Source organism: Chlorocebus sabaeus, chromosome 26 (genome assembly GCF_047675955.1).
Source record: "Chlorocebus sabaeus isolate Y175 chromosome 26, mChlSab1.0.hap1, whole genome shotgun sequence".
NCBI classification, from domain to species: Eukaryota; Metazoa; Chordata; class Mammalia; order Primates; family Cercopithecidae; genus Chlorocebus; species Chlorocebus sabaeus.
Genome location: NC_132929.1, coordinates 42,074,753 through 42,100,983, shown reverse-complemented (window position 1 = coordinate 42,100,983; position 26,231 = coordinate 42,074,753). Strand labels below are relative to the sequence as shown.

Here is a 26,231-nt window from a genome sequence, read left to right as displayed (position 1 = left end):
CTGCTACTTGGGAGGCTAAGGCAGGAGGACTGCTTGAGCCCAGGAGCTCAAAGTTACAGTGACCTATGATTATGCCACTACACTCTAGCCTGGGCAACAGAGCAAGACCCTATCTCTAAAATTAATGAATTAGTTAATTTTAAAACAAAAAGGAAACATTGGCTCTCTTCCCTTTAACAAACTCCACGAAGCTACAAGCAGAGTATAATGTGAACAATGGAATTACCGAATGTAAGTGGCATAAGCCAGTCAGGCTTCCCCAGGGTTGCCTGCAACTAACCATACAACTTTCTAATTCTAATTCACTGTTGCCAAGTCCTTGCCTTAAGCTGCTGAAATTGTGCTTATTTTTAGAAGCCAATTATTAAGTAAGTCAATGGTGCTTTTGTGAAGGTTTTCTATGGAAGAGACAAATGCTTTACAAAAATAACAGTTCAAAAGCTTTTATTCCTGCACAAGAACCATCAACTCTGGGTCCCTAGTTCTCCGCTTGCTCAGCTACCACCTGAGCAGGAATCTCCTTCCCCAAAGACAAAAGCATTCCTGTTCTGATCGGGGAGCATTCATTTCCCTCCTTGGGTCTCAACATTCAGACTGGGCAGTGCACACAGGGTTCATTCCTAGGGAAGATCAGGCACCGGCTGAGTGCTTTAGAAGACAGGGCTCAACCAATGCTGATGACACAAATTTACTGCAAAACGCATTCCCAGGGCCAGGCGTGGTGGCTCACATCTCTAATCCCAGCACTTTGAGAGGCCAAGACAGGCGGATTGCTTGAGCCCAAGAGTTCAAGACCAGCACAGGCAACATGGTGAAACTCCATTTCTACTAAAAATACAAAAATGAGCCAGGCATGGTGGCATGTGCCTGTAGTCCCAGCTACTCGGGAGGCTGAGGGGGGAAGATTGCTTGGGTCCAGGAGGCAGAGGTTGCAGTGAGCCAAGATCACGCCATTGTACTCCAGCATGGGCGACAGCAGAAGACCCTGCCTCAAAAACAAACAAACAAGCAAACAAAAACCAAAAACAAAACCCCATACATCCCCCAAAATTGATCAGAGCAATGGATATGTGGTAAACCAAATATATCAAAATATAAGTTGTAGAATCTAGGTGGTAGGTTTACGACTGTACACTTTCTTCAAGTTTTCCTGCACGCTTAAATTTTTTTTTTTTTTTGAGACAGAGTTTCGCTCTTGTCACCCAGGCAGGAGTAAAATAACACAATCTCAGCTCACCACAACCTCCGCCTCCCAGGTTCAAGTGATTCTCCTGCCTCAGCCTCCCAAGTAGCTGGGATTACAGGCACGTGCCACCACACCTGGCTAATTTTGTATTTTTAGTAGAGATGGGGTTTCTCCATGTTGGTCAGGCTGGTCTCAAACTCCTGACCTCAGGTGATCTGGCCGTCTCAGCCTCCTAAAGTACTGTGATTACAGGCGTGAGCCACCGCGCCTGGTCATTTTTGTAGTTTTTTAATAGAGATGGGGTTTCACCATATTGGCCAGGCTGGTCTTGAACTCCTGAACTCAGGTGATTCGCCTACCTCAGCCTCCCAAAGTGCTGGGATTACAGGCATGAGCCACCACGCCCGGCCTGTGAAAATTTTAATAATAAAGTGTTGGGAAAATAATATTCATGACACTAAACTCATGCAAAGACTGTGACAGAGAGGACCAAAGACCTTCAGAAGCTGGGATGTGGCGATCGAACAGCGCACTCTCTACCTGACACCACCTTTGAAATGCTGAAGCTGAGGCAAAGCAGAAGGTCCAAGGGAAACAAGAGCCCAGTCAGAACTTTCCATCCAGAGGAAGCCAGGGCAGGGCCTTTCCTGCTAGAGGACCTGCTCAGGAACAAGGAAGGGCTGAGAGTGCCCAGAGCTGAAGCAAAAAGCCACTCTGGCTCTCATGGCTGCCTGGTCTTCTGGTCTTCAGGCCACAGCTGCTTCCTACATGGTCCATCTAGATGCTCCGGCATCACCTGAGCCTCTCCACTGCTACTGACTGTTCCAGCTGCCCTCTGGGTCTATGTACACCCAGGGCCAAAAGGTCCTATGGCAAGCTCCAAGGCCTAACCCTCCCCCCAACCAAGCCCCAAGCCTGACCAGGTCTTCCCCATCCTGGCCACCCTCATTCAGTAACTCAACACATACCAACGAACGGGTGCCAGACACTGTGCTTGGCCCTTGAAACATTTTCCCCTCCCAGTTTCAGGCTCCCCACAATAGCTCCAGAGATACTTTCTGATTTAGAGACTTGTGCAGGAACATCCCACTATTTCCAGAGAGTCAAATCCATGGGGGGAAAAAACTGACCTGCAGTCACTGGAAATGGGCCAAGAGAATGGGAAACCAACCCCAGTCATTTCCAGTGTCATCTTCTCCTGAAGGAGGAGGAAGGCTTGAAGGAAGAGGAGGACATGGCAAGGGCACAAGAGATGTGATCAACATCTGTTAAGTTCAAAGTGAAGAAATAATTCCAGAATAAGGATGCCACCTAGCATCTCAAAAAAGGTCAATGTAAAGGAAGAAGCCTCCTAGTATCTCAAGAGGTCAATGGAAGAAAAATAAAAAGATTGGCGGCTGGGCGCAGTGGCTCAAGCCTGTAATCCCAGCACTTTGGGAGGCCGAGATGGGCAGATCACGAGGTCAGGAGATCGAGACCATCCTGACCTCGTGAAACCCCGTCTCTACTAAAAAATACAAAAACCGGCAAGGTGGCGGGTGCCCGTAGTCCCAGCTACACGGGAGCCTGAGGCAGGAGAATGGCGTAAACCCAGGAGGTGGAGCTTGCAGTGAGCTGAGATCTGGCCACTGCACTCCAGCCTGGGCGACAGAGCGAGACTCCGTCTCAAAAAAAAAAAAAAAGAAAGAAAAATAAAAAGATTGGCTTAGCACAGTGGCTCACGCCTGTAATCCCAGCACTTTGGGAGGCTGAGGTGGGCAGATCATGAGGTCAGGAGTTCGAGACCAGCCTGGCCAACACGGTGAAATCTCGTCTCCACTAACAATAAAAAAAAAATTAGGGCCAGGCACGGTGGCTCAATCCTGTAATCCCAGCACTTTGGGAGGCCGAGGCGGGCAGATCATGAGGTCAGAAGATCGAGACCATCCTGGCTAACATGGTTAAACCCCGTCTCTACTAAAACTACAAAAATTAGCCAGGAGTGGTGGTGGGCACCTGTAGTCCCAGCTACTCAGGAGGCTGAGGCAGGAGAATGGTGTGAACCCAGGAGGCAGAGCTTGCAGTGAGTGGAGATCGTGCCACTGCACTCCAGCCTGGGCTACAGAGCGAGACTCCGTCTCAAAAAAAAAAATTAGTGGGGCGTGGTGGTGCACACCTGTAATCCCAGCTACTCTGGAGGCTGAGGCAGGAGAATCTCTTGAATCTGGGAGGCGGAAATTGCAGTGAGCCGACATCGTGCCACTGCACTCCAGCCTGGGCGACAGGACCGAGACTCAGTCCCAAAAAAAAAAGGGGGGAGGGACCCTTCATCACCCTAAAAAATAAAAATAAATAAAACTACAAAAAAAAAAAAAAAAAAAAAGAACACAAGAAACCCAAGGGATAAGAAACAGCTCCCTGAGGGGAAGCCAGGACCCAAGTAGAAAATAATCAGCAGCCCAGGCCAAGTACTAGAACCAAGCCAGAAATGTTCATATGCTTCCCACAGAGAATGCTTTGCTCTCATTGAGGAAAGAGGGAACAAGCACTTTCTCTAATCTTTAGATGTGCAGAAGATGTTTTTAGGATTTAGATTCCATATGGCACCCACAAATGTCGGCAGATGCCTATAACAGTGGATGCAGCACTTCCTGATCATTACAACGAAGAGAGGTTCAAAATAATGGAGACACAAGTAGAGAATCCTCCCAGGAGGGTTATTCTAAAGTTCACTAAGGCTGCATACCAGGACCCCTATTCTAGAGGTCAGGACAGGTCTAAAGTATCAGGAAGAAAATGGGGTAGGAACTGAGAAACACAATACTGGACTGAAAGCATGACAGCCACCAAGTGTGTAGACTCACGTCAGCCCTCATCTCTAGGCCATCAGCCCAGGGAGAATAAAGCAAAGATCAACACTTGAAGAATTCCCTAAGTTGCACAATGTGTTGGAAGACTTACATCTGAAGAAAAGGAGGGACTCCAAGCACATAGTGGTAAAATGACTGGCAGCTAACACGCATATAATTAATTAGCCTATGAATGCCCTCTCTCTCTCCACTGCCCTCTCCTTCCACTAATGTGCATCATGCAGAAACCCAGAGAAACCCTTACAGTAGATTATATCATCTTCATAATCCCAGAGCCTTGCACCTAGCATACAGCATTGTACACAAGAAATGGATTTAAACTGTTATTTACCAGATTTTACTTACATCACATCTTAGGGTCATCTGAATCAAAAAAAAAAAAAAAAAAAAAAACTACGAGAGGTGCTCTAGGTACACCCACCAGGAATACTGCCACTTCTTTGAAGAGAGGCAAGGACCTAGAAAGGAGGTCTGACATCTTGTGAATATCCCAAGCTCTACGGTCAGACTTCCCGGATGCCTCAGATAGTGATGTGGATCCCAGGAGCAGCAGGGAGGCAGCTGGTCACCTCCCAGACCAAAGATTAGGCCAGAGCCATCCAACTCTTAAAGCCATTGCTCCAGAGGCTGAGAGGGTGTCACATACCATGTGCTCCATGCAGATACTGATCTCGCCATCACTGTAGAATGCACCATAGAAGCCCACGATGTATGGAGAGTTGCACTCATGCAGAACCTGCAGTTCCCTTATGATCTGGTTCCGGATTGCAGGTTTGATCTCCAGATGAATTAGCTGGAGAAAGGTAGAAGAAAGAGAGGTTTTATGAAAGAAAGAGGGAGGAAGGGACGAAAGATGTAGTCCTGTTAAATGTTTAAGCTCTTAAAGGTAGAGACAGGAGAAAGAGGTTAAGTTGTAACAAGTTTCTGCTCAACCAAGAACTGAGTGTCACTGTACTAAGGCAGGCATTGGCACTGGGGGCTGTCCCAGCTGTGCCTCGGCTCCTGGGAGCCTAGACAGGAACAAAGTTAAGGGAAGGCTCACTCTGATAGAGGCTTTGGAGCTCAGATAAGAAGAGAAATTGGCCAGGCGTGGTGGCTCAAGCCTGTAATCCCAGGACTTTGGGAGGCCGAGACGGGTGGATCACGAGGTCAGGAGATCGAGACCATCCTGGCTAACACGGTGAAACCCTGTCTCTACTAAAAAAATACAAAAAACTAGCCAGGCGAGGTGGCGGGCGCCTATAATCCCAGCTACTTGGGAGGCTGAGGCAGGAGAATGGCGTAAACCCGGGAGGCGGAGCTTGCAGTGAGCTGAGATGCGGCCACTGCACTCCAGCCTGGGCGACAGAGTGAGACTCTGTCTCAAAAAACAAAAAAAAAAAAAAAAAGAAGAGAAATTGACCTTGAGGATTTGGTTCACACTCAAGAGTTGTGAACATAGAAGGGTATGAGGGACTCAGGTATGTTAACCTAGGCTGCCCAAGAGATTCTTCCTTGAGCTCAGGAGCCTGATGTGGTTGAGACTGAGCCAAAGTCTAAGGTGCTACCTTATGTCACCCTAACATTTTCCCTTGTTCCAGCTGGGGAGACAAGTGACAGTCACATTAAATAGCTACACAGTAAGGCTGAACTTCTAAAAAATCCCACAGACAGCGAATGTCAGAGAACATGGACGCAGTGGTTACCAGTGTGGGCTGGGGCACCTGGTATAAGCTAGACAAGAGGTGGACCTAGAAGACGGGTATTGTTTGAAAAGACAGAAGGAACAGCACGCACAAAAAAATTATGGGCACGGGAGTGAACACAATGTGCAAAAAAACATTGAAGAACCCAACCTCTCTGGAGCAAAAGGGGCTATATTCCAAAAGAGGACCAAGGGTAGACAGGAAAGGGAAGTCCAGCTCTACAAGTACATCCTATGATGGCGAGTTCAGATGCTGTAATGCAGGAAGATAAAGGGGATTCACTGGCAGGGCTGGAGCACAAGTGGGAAACAACTTGAAATCCTTGTTTTGTGCATCACTGGGGCTAGGCGAATGAAAGCAGCTTCTCCAGCACCTGATAAGCAATCAACAGGTACCTTGGCTTTCCTTCCACAGCACACAGAAGGTTAAAGAAGAGTCATTATTTTCCAGATGGGATGGGGATTAACACACTAACACAGTCAGTGTGTTTATCCATAATCTGATAAATAACATGCATTCAAAATTCAAACAGCACGGCCGGGCACAGTGGCTCACACCTGTAATCCCAGCACTTTGTGGCGCTGAAGCAAGCGGATCACCTGAGGTCAGGAGTTCAAGACCAGCCTGACCAACATGGAGAAACCCTGTCTACTAAAAACACAAAAAATTAGCCAGGCATGGTGGCGCATACCTGTAATCCCAGCTACTCAGGAGGCTGAGGCAGGAGAATCGTTTGAACCCAGGAGGTGGAGGTTGCACACCACCCTGGGCAACAAGAGCGAAACTCCATCTAAAAAAAAAAAAAAAAATTCAAACAGCACAAAAAGGTATTGAGTAAAGTCAGTCTTCCTTCTACCCTGGTCCCCAGGCTTCTAGGTACCCTGAGAGATAATTCAATTACCTGTTAATCAAGGCAAACTCACCTTTCTGGCCATGACCAGGCCAGAAGGCTTGTGGGAGACCTTGAACACCACACCGCCATTGCCGGCCCCCAGCTCACTGATCTTCTCAAAGTCGTCATCCTTCAGTTCTCCCACCTTCTGCTTCTGGGTGAGAAAGGCCTCAAGGCGCTTTCGCTGCTGCTCATCAAGCTCCAGCTCCTCCAGCTTCTTCTGCAAGGCCTCCAAGTTGGTCCTGTTCCAAAGCAGGGAGCACAAGTCAATACTGTCACCAGAGAAGTCAACCCAAAGAATACTCCTATCATGGAAAGCTCCAGCTCTGGGGCCAGACAGAGAATCAAAGAGTGAGGCTAGAGAAGAGGCCCCTTCCCACTGTGGCTCTGCCCACTTCACTCCAGCCACCCCAGATGACTATCACCAACATGCTTCAACTCTCAGGGCTTCAATTTCCTTATTTATAAAATCAAAAAATTAGGTCTTTCTCACTATGTTGTAAGTCAATGAGAGGAACCAAAGAACCTACTAAAATTCAGAATGAGCCACCCTAATTCGCTTTAAAACTCCAGTTTTAAAAGCCCCACTACTGTTGGTTTTATTGTTTTTACCATACACAAAATTCCCTAAATTCACTAAAATGAAATCAAACCAACTTTAAACTGAATCACAACAGTAGAAATCCTCATTTTCAATGTAATCAGGTCCAGGTTACATTGGACCAGGTTAATCAAAAAAATCACAGCAAAAAATCATAAAAGTATATATCTAAAGTTATTATTTTTGCATAATGTATATAAATATGCATTCATTCGCCCATTCTTTAACATAGGGCAAGACTCTGAATAAGGGTCCAAAGAGGACCCACTGGTTAAGAGGTCCACATCATCCTCTCACATGGACCAGAACATAATACATTGTCGACAATTTCCTATTCCTGATTCATTAAAGCTGGTTAATGTTAAAATTTTAGAGTTTTATGATTTCCCACAATCTTAATGTTCATCTAGTTTGACAGTAATGTGTTTTAGTGACTTGGACTTATGAGTCTTTCCACAGCTTTTAACTAGTGTTGATGGGGGGGGAATCACTTCATTTGCAGTTATATTTCGTCAGTTTATCTGATACCTAAATACATTACTTAACTACAATACCAGCTACAGCTGAACAAATGGATTTGGGAACAAGCTGGCTCTTGGTAAGCACATAATTCAGCCAGTGGGTGCTGAAGCGAGTGGGTATGGCAGAGAGCAGCCTCCTGCAGTGCATGCTGTGGGCATTGCTCAGAGTGTTTCATCCAGGGAACTGAAAAGTGTTCATCACTCCTGAGCTGGTTAACAGGAAGGTGGTAAGAGAGTTTCCACTGTGTTTCACTGGATTTCATTGGGTTTCAAATTGAAGTCCCGGGAGGTGAAGCGTGTCAGTGACAATCGTGTGGGGTGGCTGGAGTGACACAGCTGACAAGATAGGCCTTCGTTATACATCATCATGTTGGTGTTCCTGTCAACACACACACCCCAGTTCTGAGCTTAAAAAATAGAGCAAGCATAATCTGCTCTTCCTTCACACCCTCTATCCCAAACCTCTAGAAGACAGGGAAACGAAGACTTACCTCTCCACGTATGAGGAGAGCTGATACTGCCTTACAAATAACATCATGCATGGGACCAAAGAAGATGCAAGGCCAAGGCTGCTGATTTTCCTCACTGATTTTCCCCCTACCCCACCCACTGCACACATCAAAGAAAGGCCATGCAAGCACACAGTAGGAAGGCGGCTGTCTGCAGGCCAGGAAGAAGGCTCTTGCCAGAACCCAACCATGCTGGCACCTGCCCTTAGACTTTCAGCCTCCAGAACAGTGGGGAAACAAACTATTGTTGTTTAAGCTACCTGGTCTATGATATTTGACAACAGCAGTCCAAGCAAACTGAGACAGCTACTCAATATTTTCATCCAAGGTTCAGCTATGTCTTGCAGTGTCCCCAGTCCCTAGGGTGTGGGAACCCAGAACATGTGTGGCTGGGGGTGCACAGTGCACACTCTCTGGTTTCCTTTCTCCCAGGTCTCCCCACAAAGGAGCTTACTGGGGACATTTAGAAACACATGTCAAATGTAGATGGACCCCACGGCTAAAACCTGAATGAGGTTACAGCTGCCTGACGGGCTCAGCAGGCCAGCTAGAGATGCAGATTCCAAAAGCTGTCAAAACACACACACACAGAGTGCATGATGGGGGAAGGGAAGGACAGCTGCATGGAAGAAAAACTGCTTTCCTCACAACACTGTAACTCTCCTCAGTGCTTTACATTTATTAAGTCATTTAACCCACAACCCCTGATTGGAACAGATGAGCAAACTCAAGCACAGACAGGTGAACTAAGATGTCAAAGGTCAAACAGCTGCTAAGTGGCACAGCCAGGTTTCAAATTCAGGCAGAGAGAACAAATGTCTCACCTTAACCATGATGCTATATTATCTTCAAAAAGCTCAATACTTTCCAGGGAGGCAACTGACAACCATGGGTAAGAGCCCAGTGTGAGGCATTTAACACACCAGGGCTCAATCATACATAAAGATGGTGTGCCCTACACAAAGAGGCCTTTGCACCAGAGACAATCCTGTCTCCCTTGCACATCAATCTGATGATGGATCTACTGGAGCAGATTGGAGCAGATTAACACTGCCTTGCAGCTAATACTTGCCACAGAAATTCAATTAATTTGCAAAGGAAAAGGGATTGCTGACTCTGTTCACTTTCCTGGCTCTCTGAAATAAGTAATTCTTACACCTTCTGGAGGAAAACCTAAGTCTGGGCTTTGTGCTACCTTTCTCCTCCTCTACCTCCTATATCTTGCCATTTAACCACCCACCCCACCAGCTAAGGAACTGGCTTCTGACCTGTACTTTCAAAGGTGGCCAGGGAGAGAAATGACAAAGACTGTAGGCTGGGGTGGCAAAGACTTTCCTAATGGCAGGTGTGTATGGGTGAGGACTGGAGATGGAATAGTGTTGACAAAATAACAAATCACTAGTATTCAAGAGTCCTGGATTCTTATCCCAAATTGTTCATCAACTAGCTGTGTGACCATGGACAAATCACTTAACCATGCCACATTTCAGATTTCTCTTCTATACTATGGAATACTATGCAGCCATAAAAAGGAACAAGATTATGTCCTTTGCAGGAACATGGATGGAGCTGGAGGTCATTATTCTTAGCAAACTAACGCAGAAACAGAAAACCAAATACTGCATGTTCTCACTTGTAAGTGGGAACTGAATGATGAGAACCATGGACACATGGGAGGGAACAACACACACTGGGGCCTGTCGGTTGGAGGAGAGAGAGAGCATCAGGAAGAATAGCTAATAGATGCTGGGCTTAATACCTAGGTGATGGGATGATCTATGCAGAAAACTACCATGGCACAGGTCTACCTATGTTCACAAATCTGCACATTCTGCACATGTGTCCCTGAACTTAAAAATAAAAACAACAAAAAAAATAAGGATTTCTCTTCTGTAAAATAGGAGTAACAATTCCATGCTTATTTCATTCAGTAGGGTGGGTCAAAATAGAAACTAATGGAAGAAGCATGAAATTTTTGACACATTTATACATTAACATAGAGGGGAAGGGAGGGGAAGTGGAGAAAGGGGAGGAGAGGCCAAGGCAGCAAAGGCAGGATCCAGAAACTATGTGCCTTTCCTTTAATTATTCTTAAAATACTCAGGGTTTTTTTTGTTTTTTTGTTTTTTTTAAGAGAATGAAAAATGAAACATTTTATCTGAAGGTGAAATAAAGATTCAGTACTCATTAAAAAGATATCAATCAATAATGTAACAGTATTCAGTATTTCTTCCTCTTGCAGAGGGAGATATTCAACAAGGCTAATTTCCGCCTTTCCAAGGTGAAATGTTTTAAGCAAAGGATCTAAGAGCGAGGGCCCTCACCCAACAACTGTATCACCAATCTCTAAAACTCAGAGGGCATGAACCTGTCTCTGTCTCCCTTCACAATCTTTAGTTTTAACTGAAATCAGCAAAACTGACACTGGGGATTTAAAAACAAAACAAAACAAAACTGGAGCTCCAGCACAATAAATCTGACCACACACAGCCCTCTCTCCAGGGACCAGCTGTGATCGGCTCCACCCTCCATCACATTCACCATGGCAGAGATAAAACCACACACTGTAACGTGAATTCTGCATCATGGCTGTCTAACGGTAAATACAAGTTCATCAAGATAAAAGAAGATTATAGGTTTGAATGGGAATGCAGAGAAAAACAAAGGTTGTCATTTGCTTTCTGAAAACACCAGGGAGGTGCAATGAAATGAGTGGGAAAGGATAATCCTATGGGCAAGAACATGTCCTTCCTCTCATCTCACCCATCTACTAAGTCTGATTACACTGTTGCAACTGGAACCTTTCATTTGTGGCTCAGTGGTTTAAATCAAGCAGCAGCATAAAATGTATTCCAGGGAGGGACCTTGAAGACCACCTTATCCAACCCTCATTTTACAGATGAGAAAACTGAGGCCCAAAGGGACAAGTTCAAATAGTTCACTGGTGGCAGGTCTCCTAACTCCTAGGAGAGAGCTCCTTTCAAGGCCCCACACTGCCCTTTTCAACCCTGACGGTCACTGAATTTAGAGGCTGGCTTAAGGAATGATGGAAGGAGGTAGGGGGGTGATGTCCAGAAAAAGAAATGGGATCTCCAAACTGCTACACACCAAACAGAAATAGGCCACAATCGCATGCCTCCCAACCTGAGCCTTCCTCTAGCCTCAATGGCAGGCCTGGCCTCTGCCAGGAGGGTACATTAAAGGAAGGAAAGAAGATGACAACCAATCACTGTAGGAAGGAGAGGAAGGGTCCCCGTGCAGTTGGGTGTTCTTACCAGAGAGCCCAGGGAGTTGTAAAGTTCTCCTTCCCCTGTGGCATCTGGCAAGCAGGAATGCTACTAGGGCAGGAAACAAGTAGCAGGGAAAGAGGGAAGGAGAGGCAGAAGAGACAGACCTAAGATAAGAGAGACCAGCACCTAGAGATAAAGGTTGCATACAATCCCTTGATCCATGCCTTCTAACCCTACTTACCCATCTGTGAGATCTTGGGTAAGTTACCTTCCTTTCTGGTCCTCAGTTCCATACACATAAGAAAAGTATACAGGAAGGAGGAGAGGAGGTTAGGGAAAAGTTGTCTATCTCTGAGGTCCAAGTCTGTCAATGTGACAGTAATCTGAGGAGGTACAGAATAAGAATGGGGGCTTGTTCAAGTTGAGGGGCTGAGGAGCTTCAATGGACAGGGCCAATGTGAGAACAAAGAGAACTGGCACCATAGGTCTCTGTAAGGTCAAACCATGGATGGCTGAGGATTGAGGGTTAGGCATCTAAAGAGTATTAAGACAGGAAAGGAGGCCGGGCGCGGTGGCTCAAGCCTGTAATCCCAGCACTTTGGGAGGCTGAGACGGGCGGATCACGAGGTCAGGAGATCGAGACCATCCTGGCGAACACGGTGAAACCCCGTCTCTACTAAAAAATACAAAAAACTAGCTGGGCGAGGTGGCGGGCGCCTGTAGTCCCAGCTACTCGGGAGGCTGAGGCAGGAGAATGGCGTAAACCCGGGAGGCGGAGCTTGCAGTGAGCTGAGATCCGGGCCACTGCACTCTAGCCTGGGCAACAGAGCCAGACTCCATCTCAAAAAAAAAAAAAAAAAGACAGGAAAGGAAAATGGACCTGAAAGAGGAAGGCAGAGGGTGCCAAAAGTACAGCTTACCAACTTCCAGATTCCACGCCAGGCTAGCCCATCTGTGTTGGGCAGTGCAGATGCACTGGCAAGGGATAGCCCCAGACAACATCTTGGGGAAGGCGTTCTATGTCCTCCCATACCTCAATCCTGCAGGTTACTCTAGGAGAGGCTCTTCAACTACCTAGGAAATCAAATTCTAGGATTGTGTGTATGTGCTCTGTGAAAGAAACCAGGCACAAAAAGAGTATGTACTATGTGATCTGGTTTGGCTCTATGTCCCCACCCAAATCTCATTTCAAATTGTAATCCCCATGTGTTGAGAGAGGGAGGTGACTGAGTCATGGGGGCAGTTTCCCCCACATTGTTGTCATGATAGTGAGTGAATTCTCATGAGAGCTGATGGTTTTATAAGTGTCCGGCGTTTCCCCTACTGGCACTTCTCTCTCTTGCCACCATGTGAAAAAAGTCCTTGCTTCTTCCCCTTTGCCTTATGCCATGACTGTACATTTACTGAGGCCTCCCCAGTCATACAGACTGTGATTCAATTAAACCTCTTTCCTTTATAAGTCACCAAGACTTGGGCAGTTCTTTATAAACCAGTGTGAAAACAGACTAATACACTGTGTCATTCCATCTATAGAAAATTCAAAGCCAGGCATCCTGGCTCACACCTGTAATCCTAGCACTTTGGGAGGCTGAGGCAGGAGGATCACTTAAGCGCAGTCGTTTGAGACCAGCCTGGCCAACATGGTGAAACCCCATCTCTACCAAAAATATAAAAATTAGCCAGGCGTGGTGGCATGTGCTTGTAATCACAGCTACTCGGGAGGCTGAGGTAAGAGAACTGCCAGAGCCTGGGAGGTGAAGGTCACAGTAAGCCAAGATCATGTAACTTGCACTCCAGCCTGGGCGACAGTGAGACACTGTCTCAAAAAAAAAGAAAAGAAAAGAAAAAAAAAGAAAAAAGAAAATTCAAAAAAGGGCAACAGTAATCTTTGCAATTATAAATTAGGAAAGTGATTACCCTTCGGGGGAAGTAACTAAGAGGGGGTGTGCAATGGTTAATTTTATGTGTCAACTTGGCTGGGCCATGGTGTTTCTGTGAAAATGATGTTTTTGGTTTTTGTGGGGGTTTTTTGGATGAGATTAACATTTAAACTGGTAAACTTGGATTAAAGTGAATTACCCTCCATAATGTGAAGGGGCCTCAGCCAATCAGTTGAAAACCTTAAGAGAACAAAGACTGACCTGCCCAAAAGAAGGAATTCTGCTGGTAGCCTGTCTCTGGACTTGAACTGCATGCAACCCTACCCTGGGTCTCCAGCTTGTTGGCTTACCCCTGCAGGTTTTAGGCTTACCAGACCTCTACAATCACATAAGCCAATTCCCTCAAATAAACATCGATAACCCTCTCTCTCTCTCTCTCTCTCTCTCTCTCTCACACACACACACACACACACACACACACACACACACACACAACTGCTGTTGGTTCTGTTTCTCTGGTGAACCCTAATACAGGGAAGGAGGGGAATTCCTGGGTGCTAGTAATGCCCTGTTCTTGATCTGAAGGCTGGTTATGTGGTATGTTTGGTTTCTGAGAATTCATCAACTATGCATTTATGATACATAAAAATGTACCTTGACCTGAATCTGGGAGTCAGGCTATCTGGGTATGAATCCCTATTTGGCCACTGAATAGCCATGTCAAGTTGGAGAGGTTTCTTTTTTTTTTTTTTTTTTTTTTTTTGAGACAGAGTCTTGCCTTGTTGCCCAGGCTGGAGTGCAATGGCGCAATCTCGGTTCACTGCAGCCTTCACTTCCCGGGTTCAAACGATTCTCCTGCCTCAGCCTCCCAAGTAGCTGGGTTTATGGGCACCTGCCACCATGCCTGGTTAACTTTTGTATTTTTAGTAGAGACAGGATTTCACCATGTTGGCCAGGCTGGTTTCAAACTCCTGACTTTGTGATGTGCCAGCCTCAGCCTCCCAAAGTGCTGGGATTACAGGGGTAAGCCACCACGCCTGGCCAGAGAGGTTTCTTAAAAGCCTTAAGCTTCAGGTTTTTCATCAGTTAAATGCGGCTAACAGTAAACACATCATGGGGGTTGTCAGGAGACTAAAGGAGCTCACCCACACTCATCTAGCTCACAGTAGGTGCTCAATGAATGCTATCAAATTTTTTTTTTTTTTTTTTGGGAGATGGAGTCTTGCTCTGTCACCCAGGCTGGAGTGCAGTGGCATTATCTCGGCTCACTGCAAGCTCCGCCTCCCAGGTTCACGCCATTCTCCTGCCTCAGCTTCCCGAGTAGCTGGGACCACAGATGCCTGCCACCACACCCGGCTAATTTTTTGTATTTTTAGTAAAGATGGGGTTTCACTGCGTTGGCCAGGATGGCCTCGATCTTCTGATCTCATGATCCGCCCGCCTCGGCCTCCCAAAGTGCTGGGATTACAGGAGTGAGCCACCGCGCCTGGTCCAAATGTTATTCTTTTTAACCAATTAGATTACAACAGCAAAACAATATTAAATATGCATTTAGCATTTAGATGATTCCAACTTTTAAGAAAAATTTCACTTTCATTTAATTTCTACAACCACTTTTTACTTATTATCACATTTTGACTTAAATTGCCCTTAGCTGTATATACTCCTTTTGTTACTTCACTGAGGGCCTTCCAGTGCTGGAACTTATGCATTCTCAAAGACCTGGGAAGACAAAACAAACAATTTATTCTCAAAGGAAAAACAAGATGAGATAATCATCAATAGGGTTTATATGCAGGCAAGAAGTAACGACCAGGGCTTCAAACCATATAACATGGGAAGCTAACCACTATGCTTGCAGAAAAACATAGCCCTGGTATTTAGCTGTAGAGTTCTATCCTTGTAACACTACAGAAGGATATGTTAGGATTAGAGAATTTTAGCACTGGACAAAACTTTAAAGACCACCTACTTTAACTGCCCTATTTCAACTGTAAGAAAAACTACAGAGAAGTGACTTGCACAAGTTCACAGAGTAAGTGACTATTAGAGTTGAACCCAGGTCTTCTGACTCCTAATGGCTTCACACCTATTTCGCAGGCACAGAGTAGCCACAAGCATGTTTTTCTTCTTTCTAGTAGTTTCACCACAATGTGAAAGACCGGCTCTGCCTGGAGCGTGCCAATGTCCTTTCCCACACTTCTTAGATGCCTTCCTCTTCCTGAACCCCAGAAGAGAAGGGCACCTGAGCAAGAAATCTCAGGTGACTTAGTTTGCCAGTGCCTACTCTACGGAAGAACTGGGTTTTCATTCTTGAGAAGAAACTCAAGGAACGATGTGTTTCCTATCACAGGTACACATGCTAATTTTTTTTGTTGAATTTTCTTGGTGCGACATGTCAAGTAATTATAAAGATTTTTTTTTTGTCTTCTTGATGAATATTTCATGAAGGCTATGAAGTCGGAAGAGGAAAGTCCTGGGTGTGAAAGCTTTTTCTGCCTCATTTATTTTTTATTTTTTGTGGCCACAGTGTCTATTTTCCTATTTTAAGATCACTGGGCTGCTCTGCCTATGGAGTAGCCACTCTTTTATCCCTTTGCTTTCTTAATAAACTTGCTTTCACTAAAAGCAAACAAACAAACAAACAAACAAACAAAAAACACGGAAGTATTCCCAGGCCCTGTCTAAAACCTAAGAGTTGATGTATTGGCAGGAAGAGCTGAACGTTCAAGATGGTTTTGTGGTGCCTTTTTTTCGAATCTCCTTTTGTACATGTAATACTGAGCAAACAAAACACTGCTCTCGGTTTAACAAGAAAGGAGGAAGAAAGACCCTAGCTTCTGAGAGAAAAGTCTTTCCCCTCTATGTGGAAGGCCCTGACTGAAATGTGGATCCAAGACTGGTAGCCAAAGTGTTGTCTCTTAGTTGTTGCACCTTACTTTGGGATTCCCCTTCTTTTCTTCCCCCCGGCAAGGTGTGCCTTTCCTTCTGGAATGGTAAGTGAACACAATAATAGTACCTGTTTACACTGTGAAGTGGGATATTGTCTCACAAAACACACCAGTGACTGTCTCACTGTCGAACTAATGCCTTGTGAATGTATGATCCATGGAAATACCCTTGTAGTTGTACCTGCTGATGCTATCTGTCTGCTGGAAAATAAATTCTGAACGTCCCCGGCCCTGTCTCCCGCCATACCCCACTAAAAAAAAAGACCAGCTCTGTGCTGGCCCAGCAGCAGCTGATTTCCTGCATATGTCACTGGCCCTGGAAGTGGGTCTGGAAACTTCTTTCAGGAACAATGACTATGAGACTTTTCTCACCTACACATCTGTCAGCAAGCAAAGAAGAGTAGGCGGCCAAGATGTGATATGCACAAGCAGCTAGCATCAAGAAAAAGGTAAAAAAAAAAAAAAAAAAAAAAAAAAAAAAAAATCTGCTAAATTGAGTGAAGCACATTAGGAACCATGCAAAAGAATGACTGTATTGAAGCACAGCTTCCCCTAGTTGATGAAGAATCTAAGCCTAAAGCTGGGCTCAACACTAACAAAAAGCAAAAGTCTACTACTGCTGAAGGAGGTACAGAAAACTTTCTCCTGCCCAAGACCTGCCGCAGATACGCAGTCTGGCTGCCATACAGAGGAAGGGAAAGAATGCTGGGAAAACCCCAAACCCAAGATCTATACTCACAGGGTCTGCTAAAGATGGAAACTTTAGCAGACTTTGGGAGGCCAAGGCGGGCACATCACCTAAGGTTGGGAGTTTGAGAACAGACTGAGCAACATGGAGAAACCCCGTCTCCACTAAAAATACAAAATTAGCCAGGCTTGGTGGCACATTCTGTAATCCCAGCTACTTGTGAGGCTGAGGAGAGAGAATGGCTTGAACCCAGGAGGCAGAGATTGTAGTGAGCCGAGATTGCACCACTGTACTCCAGCCTCAGCAACAAGAGCGAAATTCCGTCTCAAAAAAAAAAAAAGAAGATTGAGACTGGATCAAGACAATGAGAACCTCCCTACCTTGACTTCAAGCTAGGAACCACCGAAAAGCAATTGCAGCTTATCCCTAGGAGAGAGGCAAGAGTGTAGAGAAAAAGTCCCTTTGTGGCAAAGGATTAAGGGACAGTTCAGAGCTGAAGAAGCAGTAGGAAGACTGAGAAAAAAATAAACCTATACAACTCAGGGTCCCCGCTAAGTGCAAGATAAAAACCCATTACTGGAGAAATTTGAAGCATGTGGTGCATTTAAGTTAACAATATCAAAAAGAAAGCCCAAACCCAGCTCAACTCTGGCTAACAGCCTAACACAAACTAACAGCATGAAACAAAAGCATGCCCATGTCTGAGGATAAAGACGATTTACCTAATTCTCTGTTCCACTACATAATATCCAATATTCAATCAAAAACTATAAGACACAGGCTGGACATGGTGGCTCATGCTTGTAATCCCAGCACTTTGGGAGGCCGAGGCAGGCAGATCACTTGAGGTAAGGAGTTCGAGATCAGCCTGGCCAACATGGCGAAATCCCACCTCTACTGAAAGTATAAAAATATAAAAACATGCCTGTAATCTCAGCTACTTAGGAGGCTGAGACAGGAGAGTCACTTGAACCCAGGACGCGGAGGTTGCAGTGAGCCAAGATAGTACCATCCAGCCTGGGCAACAAAAGAGAAACTCTGTCTCAAAAAAAAAAAAAAAAAAAAAAAAAAAAAGTACAAGATATGGCTGGGTGAGGTGGCTCACATCTGTAATCTCAGCACTTTGGGAGGCCAAGGCAGGCAGATCACCTGAGGTCAGGAGTTCCAGACCAGGCTGGTTAACATGGTGAAACCTCATCTCTACTAAAAATACAAAATTAGCCAAGCGTGGTGGTGCATGCCTGTAATCCCTGCTACTCGGGAGGCTGAGGCAGGAGAAACACTTGAACCTGGGAGGCGGAGGTTGCAGTGAGCTGAGATTGCGCCATTGCACTCCAGCCTGGGCAACAAGAGCAAAACTCCATCTCAAAAAAAAAAAATTAGCCTGGCATGGTGGCAGGCACCTGTAATCCCAGCTACTCGGAAGGCTAAGGCAGAAGAATTTGTTGATACCGGGAAGGAGGCTGCAGTGAGCCGAGATTGAGCCACTGTACTCTAGCCTAGGTGAAAACAGAGAGACTGCTTCAAAAAAAAAAAAAAAAAAAAAAAAAAAAAAAAAGCCGGGCACAGTGGCTCACGCCTATAATCCCAGCACTCTGGGAGGACGAGACCAGCAGATCACGAGGTCAGGAGATCGAGACCATCCTGGCTAATATGGTGAAATCCTGCCTCCACTAAAAATACAAAAAAATTAGCTGGGTGTGGTGGTGGGCACCTGTAGTCCCAGCTACTGGGGAGGCTGAGGCAGGAGAATGGCGTGAACCTGGGAGGCGAAGCTTGCAGTGAGCCTAGATCATACCACCACACTACAGCCTGGGCAACAGAGCAAGACTCTGTCTGAAAAAAAAAGGAAAGAAAAACACAAAAACCAAGAACGGTTGGGAGGTGGGATGGGGGGAAACAACCTTATCAAGAGATAAGCAATAAACACAACCAGACTCAGACGACCCAGATGTTGGAACTATCAGACAGGGGCCAAAATAACTATGATTAATACGTTAAAGGTAGACAACATGCATGAACAAATGAGGAATTTCAGCAAAGGTGAAAACTAAAAATAGAATCAAATTAAAATGCTAGAAATTTTTAAAACATGGCATCAGAGGTCAACAGGCTCATTAGCCGATTACATGGAGCTGAGGGAACCATCAGTGACCCTGAAGACAGGTCAACAGAAATTTCTAAATGGAGGCTGGGCACGGTGGTTCATGCTTGTAATACCAATACTTTGGGAGGCCAAGGCAGGAGGAGCACTTGAGGCCCAGAGTTTGAGACCGGCTTGACCACCTAAGGCCCAGAGTTTGGGACCAGCTTGTCTCAAAAAAAACAAAAAGAAAAAAAAAAAGAAATTAACCAAACTAAAGCCCAAAAAAATAAAAGAAATCAGAACAGAGCATCCAAGAGTTGTAGGACAAGATCAAATTGTCTAACATATATGTAACTGGGGTCTTGGATGAACAAGAGGGAAAAGGACAGAAGAAATACTTGAAGAGATAAAGGCCAAGAATTTCCCAAAATTAACAAAAAAACAACAAACACCCAGATCAAAAAAGCACAGGGCACCCTAAGCAATACTTAAAAAAAGAAAAATCCCACACCTAGACACATCATAGTCAAACTGCTAAAAACCAGAGATAAAAAGTCAACCTTGAAGTCATTTATCTATGTTTCCTTCCAGTGCTTATTCATATACATTCATTTTTTTCCCTCATAGGTAATACAATATAATTCATGTTCACATAAGAGTGTTTTCTTTGGCTACTTTAGTCTCAGTTTCCCAATCTGTAAAAAAGGAATATCACATTCCACTCAATCCCATGTAGTTACGGTAAAGAATACCAATACAAATGTTCAAGAAACTGTGACATACTCCACAAACAGAAGATATTTTCATGATGATTGCCTTACAGGACGTGCAGTCTAAAGCCCTGGTTTAGACGAAGAAACTGGGTCTCAGGAGAAGTGACTTACCCAAAGTCACACACACTTACAGGGATCAGAAATTTTGACAATCAAACACTCTTAGGTTAAATGAATTATAGTGTATTACCTATTAGGGGAAAAAAATGAATGTATATGAACAAGCTCTGCAAGGAAACATAGATAAATGAAATCAGTTGCTGTGGCAGGGTAGAAGGTGATTTAATCCCTGCGTTTTCATGTTCTTCATGCAATAAATAATCTGGGGAAAATGCACAATGTAGTTAACTACCTTTATTGCTTTTATGGTTTCACCACCAACTTCCAAAGAGATTCTGGGGCAATGACTGTCCCACAGTTCCCCTAATTCTCACAAAGGGCCTAGAACACAGGCGGGTGTGTAGTTGAGGACATGCTAGAGTAAGTTTTGTGGGGATATGAGGCTCAAACTGGTCTAGAATGATATAAAATAATGAGGTAGCAAAAAAAAAAAAAAAAGAGAGAGAGAGAAAGGGCATTCTAGTAGGGGCTACTCTGTGAACAACTGTAGAGAACTGGTTTGTTGCTGTTTTTTGTTGTTTTGCTTTTTGTTTTTTTGTTTTTTTTGAGATGGAGTCACTCTGTCACCCAAGTTGAAGTGCAGTGGTACGATCTCAGCTCACTGCAGCCTCCGCCTCTGCCTCCGCCTCCTGGTTCAAATGTTCCACCCACCTCAGCCTCCCAAGTAGTTAGGATTACAGGCCCCACTATACCAGGCTAATTTTTATATTTTTTTAGTAAAGACAGGGTTTCACCATGTTGGCTAGGCTCGTCTCCAATTCCTGACCTCAAGTGATCCACCCACCTTGGTCTCCCAAAGTGCTGAGATTACAGGCATGAACCACTGCTCCGGTGACAATGGTATAGAATTAGGATTAAGAATATTACAAGCCAGTTATTGTGAGGCCGAGGTGGATGGATCACGAGGTCAGGAGATCGAGACCATCCTGGCTAACAATGGTGAAACCCCGTCTGTACCAAAAACATTACAAAAAATTAGCTGGGCTTGGTGACGGGTGCCTGTAGTCCCAGCTACTCAGGAGGCTGAGGCAGGAGAATAGCGTGAATCCGAGAGGTGAAGCTTGCAGTGAGCCGAGATCACGCCACTGTACTCCAGCCTGGGTGACACAGCAAAACTCCTTCTCAAAAAAAAAAAAAAAAAGAAAAGAAAAGAATATCATAAGCCAGTTAGCACTTAAGGAAAAAAAAAAAGATTATAAGCCAGGCCAGGCAAGGTGGCTCACACCTGTAATCCTGGCACTTTGGAAGGCCAAAGTGGATAGCTTGAGTTCAGAAGTTTGACACCCGCCTGGGCAGCACGACGAAACCCCATCTCTACAAAAAAATGCAAAAATTCACCAGGTGTGGTGGCATATACCTGTAGTCTCAACTACTTGGGGGGCCAAGGCAGAAGGATCACTTGAACCTGGGAGGCTGAGGTTGCAGTGAGCCAAGATCACACTACTGCACTCCAGCCTAGGTGATAAAGTGAGACCCTGTTTCAGAAAAAAAAAATTTTTATATGTGTGTGTGTGTGTGTGTGTGTGTGTATATGTGTACATATATATAGATGTACATATAAAAATTATATGTATGTGTATATATATGCGCGCGTGTGTGTATACATATATACATACATATGCCAAGAGTAAGTATTAGGGGAATAAAGCTTAAAATAAAAAAATAAGAAAATGAAAGCACAGGTGTTTGTTTACCTTTTCAGTCGGCTTTCCCAGGTTAAAAGACATTTTATTTTTGAGACAGGGTGTTGTTACTCTGTCACCCAGGTCAGAGTGCAGCAGTGCAGTCACAGCTCATTGCAGCCTTGATCTCCCAGGCTCAGGTGATCCTCCCACCTCAGCGTTCAGGGTAGCTGGGCCACCATGCCTGGCTAATTTTTGTACTTTTTGTAGAGACTGGGTTTTGCCATGTTGCCCAGACTGGTCTCAAACTCCTGGGTTCAAGTGGTCCACCCACCTTGGCCTCCCAAAGTACTGGGATTACAGGTGTGAGCCACTGTGCACAGCTGAAAGGCATTCATTCATTCATTCATTCATTCATTCACCTATTTGACAGAGTCTTGCTCTGTTGACCAGGCTGGAGTGCAGTGGTGCGATCTTGGCTCACTGTGACCTCCACCTCCCGGGTTCAAGCAATTCTTATTCCTCAGCCTCCTAAGTAGCTGGGATTACAGGTGCCCACCACCATGCCCGGCTAATTTTTGTATTTTTAGTACAGACAGGATTTCACCACGTTGGCCAGGGTGGTCTCGAACTCCTGACCTCAGGTGACCCACCCGCCTCACTTCCCAAAGTGCTGGGATTACAGGTATGAGCCACCACACCTGGCCAAGGCATTTATTTTTAATTTCACTGTAAATCAGGTAGTTTCCAAGCCAACATTTTTTTTTAATGTCATGAAAACAGGTTTGATTAAAAAGAATCCCAGGTAGAGTAAGAATCACACATTCCTATCCTTTAAAAAGAAACAAACAAACAAAAACACCCCCTGGGAATCAGTCTTCTGAAATCACATAAATTACCTTCCCACAACATGTTTCTGCAGTCATGTTGAAAAACACACACATACACACACACACAGAGGAGCCTCTGAAGTCATGAGGACCACCCACTCACATAGACTCTCCTCAAATATTGAACAACATCCTGAATCAGACAGGCGGTGTCATATTGTTGCTTAAAACAAGTGACAGCCTACGGTTCCTTCTGCCCGGGTGTATAAAATGTGTTTCATATTAGCCACATATGAAATATTTCTTTTTGTTTTGAGATGGAGTCTCACTCCCATCACACAGGCTGGAGTGCAGTGGCACGATCTCAGCTCACTGCAACCTCCACTTCCCAGGTTCAAGCAATTCTCCTTCCTCAGTCTCCCGAGTAGCTGGGATTACAGGCATGCGCCACCACGCCCGACTAATTTTTGTATTTTTAGTAGAGACGGGGTTTTGCCATGTTGGCCAGGCTGGTCTCGAATTCCTGACCTCAGGTGATCCATCCGCCTCAGCCTCCCAAAGTGCTAGAATTACAGGTGTGACCCACCGCGCCCGGCCGGATGATTTTCAAAGGATCAGTCTTCTGTAGAAGTACAAAAGGAAAAGTGACAGAGTTTGGAGGGAGAGGGGGGAAAAAAATCAAAAGTTAGAAGACAAAAAAGAAGCCAGGCATGGTGGTGTATGCTTGTAATCCCAGATACTCGGGAGGATGAGGCAGGAAAATCACTTGAACCTAGGAGGCAGAGGCTGCAGTGAGCCAAGATTGCACCATTGCACTCTAGCCTGGGCAACAAAGTGAAACTCTTGTCTCAAAAAAAAAAAAAAAAAAAGATAAAAAGAAAAAAAAAAGGCCAGGCGCAGTGGCTCACGCCTGTAATCCCAGCACTTTGGGAGGCCAAGGCAGGTGGATCACGAGGTCAGGAGATCAAGACCATCCTGGCTAACACAGTAAAACCCCTTCTCTACTAAAAATACAAAAAATTAGCCAGACGTGGTGGCGGGTGCCTATAGTCCCAGCTACTCGGGAGGCTGAGGCAGGAGAATGGTGTGAAGCTGGGAGGCGGAGCTTGCAGTGAGCCAAGATCGTGCCACTGCACTCCAGCTTGGGTGACAGAGCGAGACTCCGTCTGAGACTCCATCTCAAAAAAAAAAAAAAAAAAAAAAAAAGGCCAGGTGCAGTGACTCACACTTGTACTCCCAGCACTTTGGGAGGCTGAGGCAGGCGGATCATTAAGTCAGGAGTTCAAGACCAGCCTGGCCAAGATGGTGAAACCAAGGCTCTACTAAAAATACAAAAATTAGCCCAGTGCCATGGCAGATGCCTGTAATCCCAGCTAATCAGGAGGCTGAGGCAAGAGAATCACTCGAGCCCAGGGGAAGGAGGTTGTAGTGAGCCGAGATAGCACCACTGCACTTTAGCCTGGGCAACAGAGTGAGACTTTGTCTCAAAAAATAAATAAATAAAATAACAGAATAGCACCCTTAGAAAACCAAATACTACATGTTCTCCCTTACATGTGGGAGCTAAATATAGAAACAAAAAGGGGAAGAACAGACACGAGGCCTATTTGAGGATGAAAGGTAGGAAGAGGGACAAGTTCAGAAAAAATAACTATTGGGCACTTGGCTCAATACCTGGATGACGATATAATGTGTACAACAAACCCCAGTGACACAAGTGTACCTATGCAACAAACCTGCACATACACTCCTGAACCTAAAGTAAAAGTTTAAAAATAAATGGAATATTTGGATGCACTGATAAAAATTAAATTACTATAAATTCTATAAATTGTTAAAAGGAATAAAGTTTTAGTGAGCAACACTCGTAAATTGCTATTAATACATTTTTGTAAACAAACAAAAAGAACATCACCTTTACTTGACAGGGACAAAGGAGGGACATAACAGTCTGATAAGGAATGAAAAATGCAGTTGAAGAGATGAGTTTCCTAAATGCCAGGCATGGTATAGCTATAAACTCATTTCATTCTCGCAACATTTAAAAAAGAAAAATAAATCTGTTGTTCCCACTTTGCAGATACAGAAATAGAGGTCAGGAGCTGTTAAGTAACTTACCCAAGGCTAGGGTTGGAACTCCAAATTTTGGTCTTTTCTCCACATCATACTGAAGAGTTCCTGTCCTTCAATCAAAATCTCCCACCAACTCATCCCCAACACCAGGAATTCCCCCAGAAGTGTGATTTATTCCTTAAGGTAAAGAAACTGTGTCCTCCTAACACATAAAGGTTCCAGGAAGGACAATAAATTAAATCTACCCAAAGAGGGACGCCTTTCACAGAAACATCCAAGGCTGAGACATTTTTTTTTCCTGAGACAGTCTCGCACCCAGGCTGGAGTGCAGCGGCGCAATCTCAATGCAACTTCCGCCTCCCAAAGCAAATCTTGTGCCTCAGCCTCCCAAGTAGCTGGGATACAGATGTGCACCACCACTTCTGGCTAATTTTTGAATTTCTTAGTAGAGATGGGGTTTTGTCATGTTAGCCAGACTGGTCTTGTACTTCTGGCCTCAAGTGATCTGCCCACCTTGGCCTCCCAAAGTGCTGGGATTACAGGCGTGAACCACCATGCCCGGCCCAAAACTGATACATTTTGACTGGGGAAGAAGGGACAGAAGTAAGTGTAAAAGGCAGAAGTAAGTGTAAAAATTCTGGCTGCCATAAAAGAGCTGGGGTACTACTGTGGTGGGAAGGGTGGAGAGGAGGGGACAGGGAATGTTGAAAAGAAGAAAGCACCAAGAACAACCCAGGTAGAAAATCCAAAAAATATGCAGTCAGCATCAGCTGGGCACAGTGGCTCACGCCTGTAATCCCAGCACTTTGGGAGGCCAACGCAGGCGGATCACGAGGTCAGCAGATTGAGACCATCCTGGCTAACATGGTGAAACCCCGTCTCTACTAAAAACACAAAAAATTAGCTGGGCGTGGTAGCGGGCACCTGTAATCCCAGATACTCGGGAGGCTGAGGCAGGAGAAAGACACGAACCCGGGAGGCGGAGCTTGCAGTGAGCCGAGATCGCACCACTGCACTCCAGGCTGTGCGACAGAGCAAGACTCCTTCTCAAAAAAAAAAAAAAAAATGATGTGGTCAGCATCAGAAAGACAAAGGGAGCCCTGGGTCTGGTGGTGGCCACTCAACAGTGGGGCTGGCTGTTACTGGAAGGACAAGCTGGCTATGGCCTTAGAAAGATGACATATTAGACATTATCCATTCCCTGTTCTTGAGAAGCTGATATAGAAAAATATCTTTTATCCTTCCAGTCATAATGAGGAAAAAATAGTTTAAATAAATTTAAAAATAGAAAAAGACCTTTTTAGAAACTTCCTGTATAATAATGGTCCATGCTGGTCTATTAATCAGGAATGCAGTTTGCTCTTCAATGAGGGAGGTCAGGATCCAATGTGACCCAATCAGTTAAACCTCATAACTCAGAGCTGAGGCACGAAAATAGGGTCTGGAGGTAGGGAACATAAGGACAATTCACGCTTCAGCTATAACAGGAAATATCCTCTCCATAGGTCATTAGCCGCAAATGACTTTGTAACTTTACTTCAACCTCTCCATTTACATAGAGTGTACCCAAAGTAACAAATGGAATCCTCTAGAGGGTATTTAAATTCCCAAAAACTCTGCACTGGGGCCTTTTGAACTCGTAGGTTTGGGACTGCTCCCACATTGTGGAGGGTACTTTCATTTTCAGTAAATCCCTTCGTCCCTTCCTTGCTTTGTGCATTTTGTCCAATTCTTT

At 45.0% G+C, this 26,231-nt stretch overlaps 1 protein-coding gene across 1 annotated transcript in view; it reads right to left on the bottom strand.

Moving 5' to 3' along the window:
* MAP2K1 (mitogen-activated protein kinase kinase 1) overlaps positions 1–26,231 on the bottom strand; it is a 110,102-nt gene that overhangs the window by 52,862 nt on the left and 31,009 nt on the right. The window contains exons 2-3 of the mRNA XM_008016184.3: positions 6,644–6,854; positions 4,682–4,828 (exon numbers count right to left, since the gene is read on the bottom strand). Of these exons, the coding sequence (XP_008014375.1) occupies positions 4,682–4,828; positions 6,644–6,854 (358 nt within the window). The remainder of the gene's footprint in view (positions 1–4,681; positions 4,829–6,643; positions 6,855–26,231) is intronic.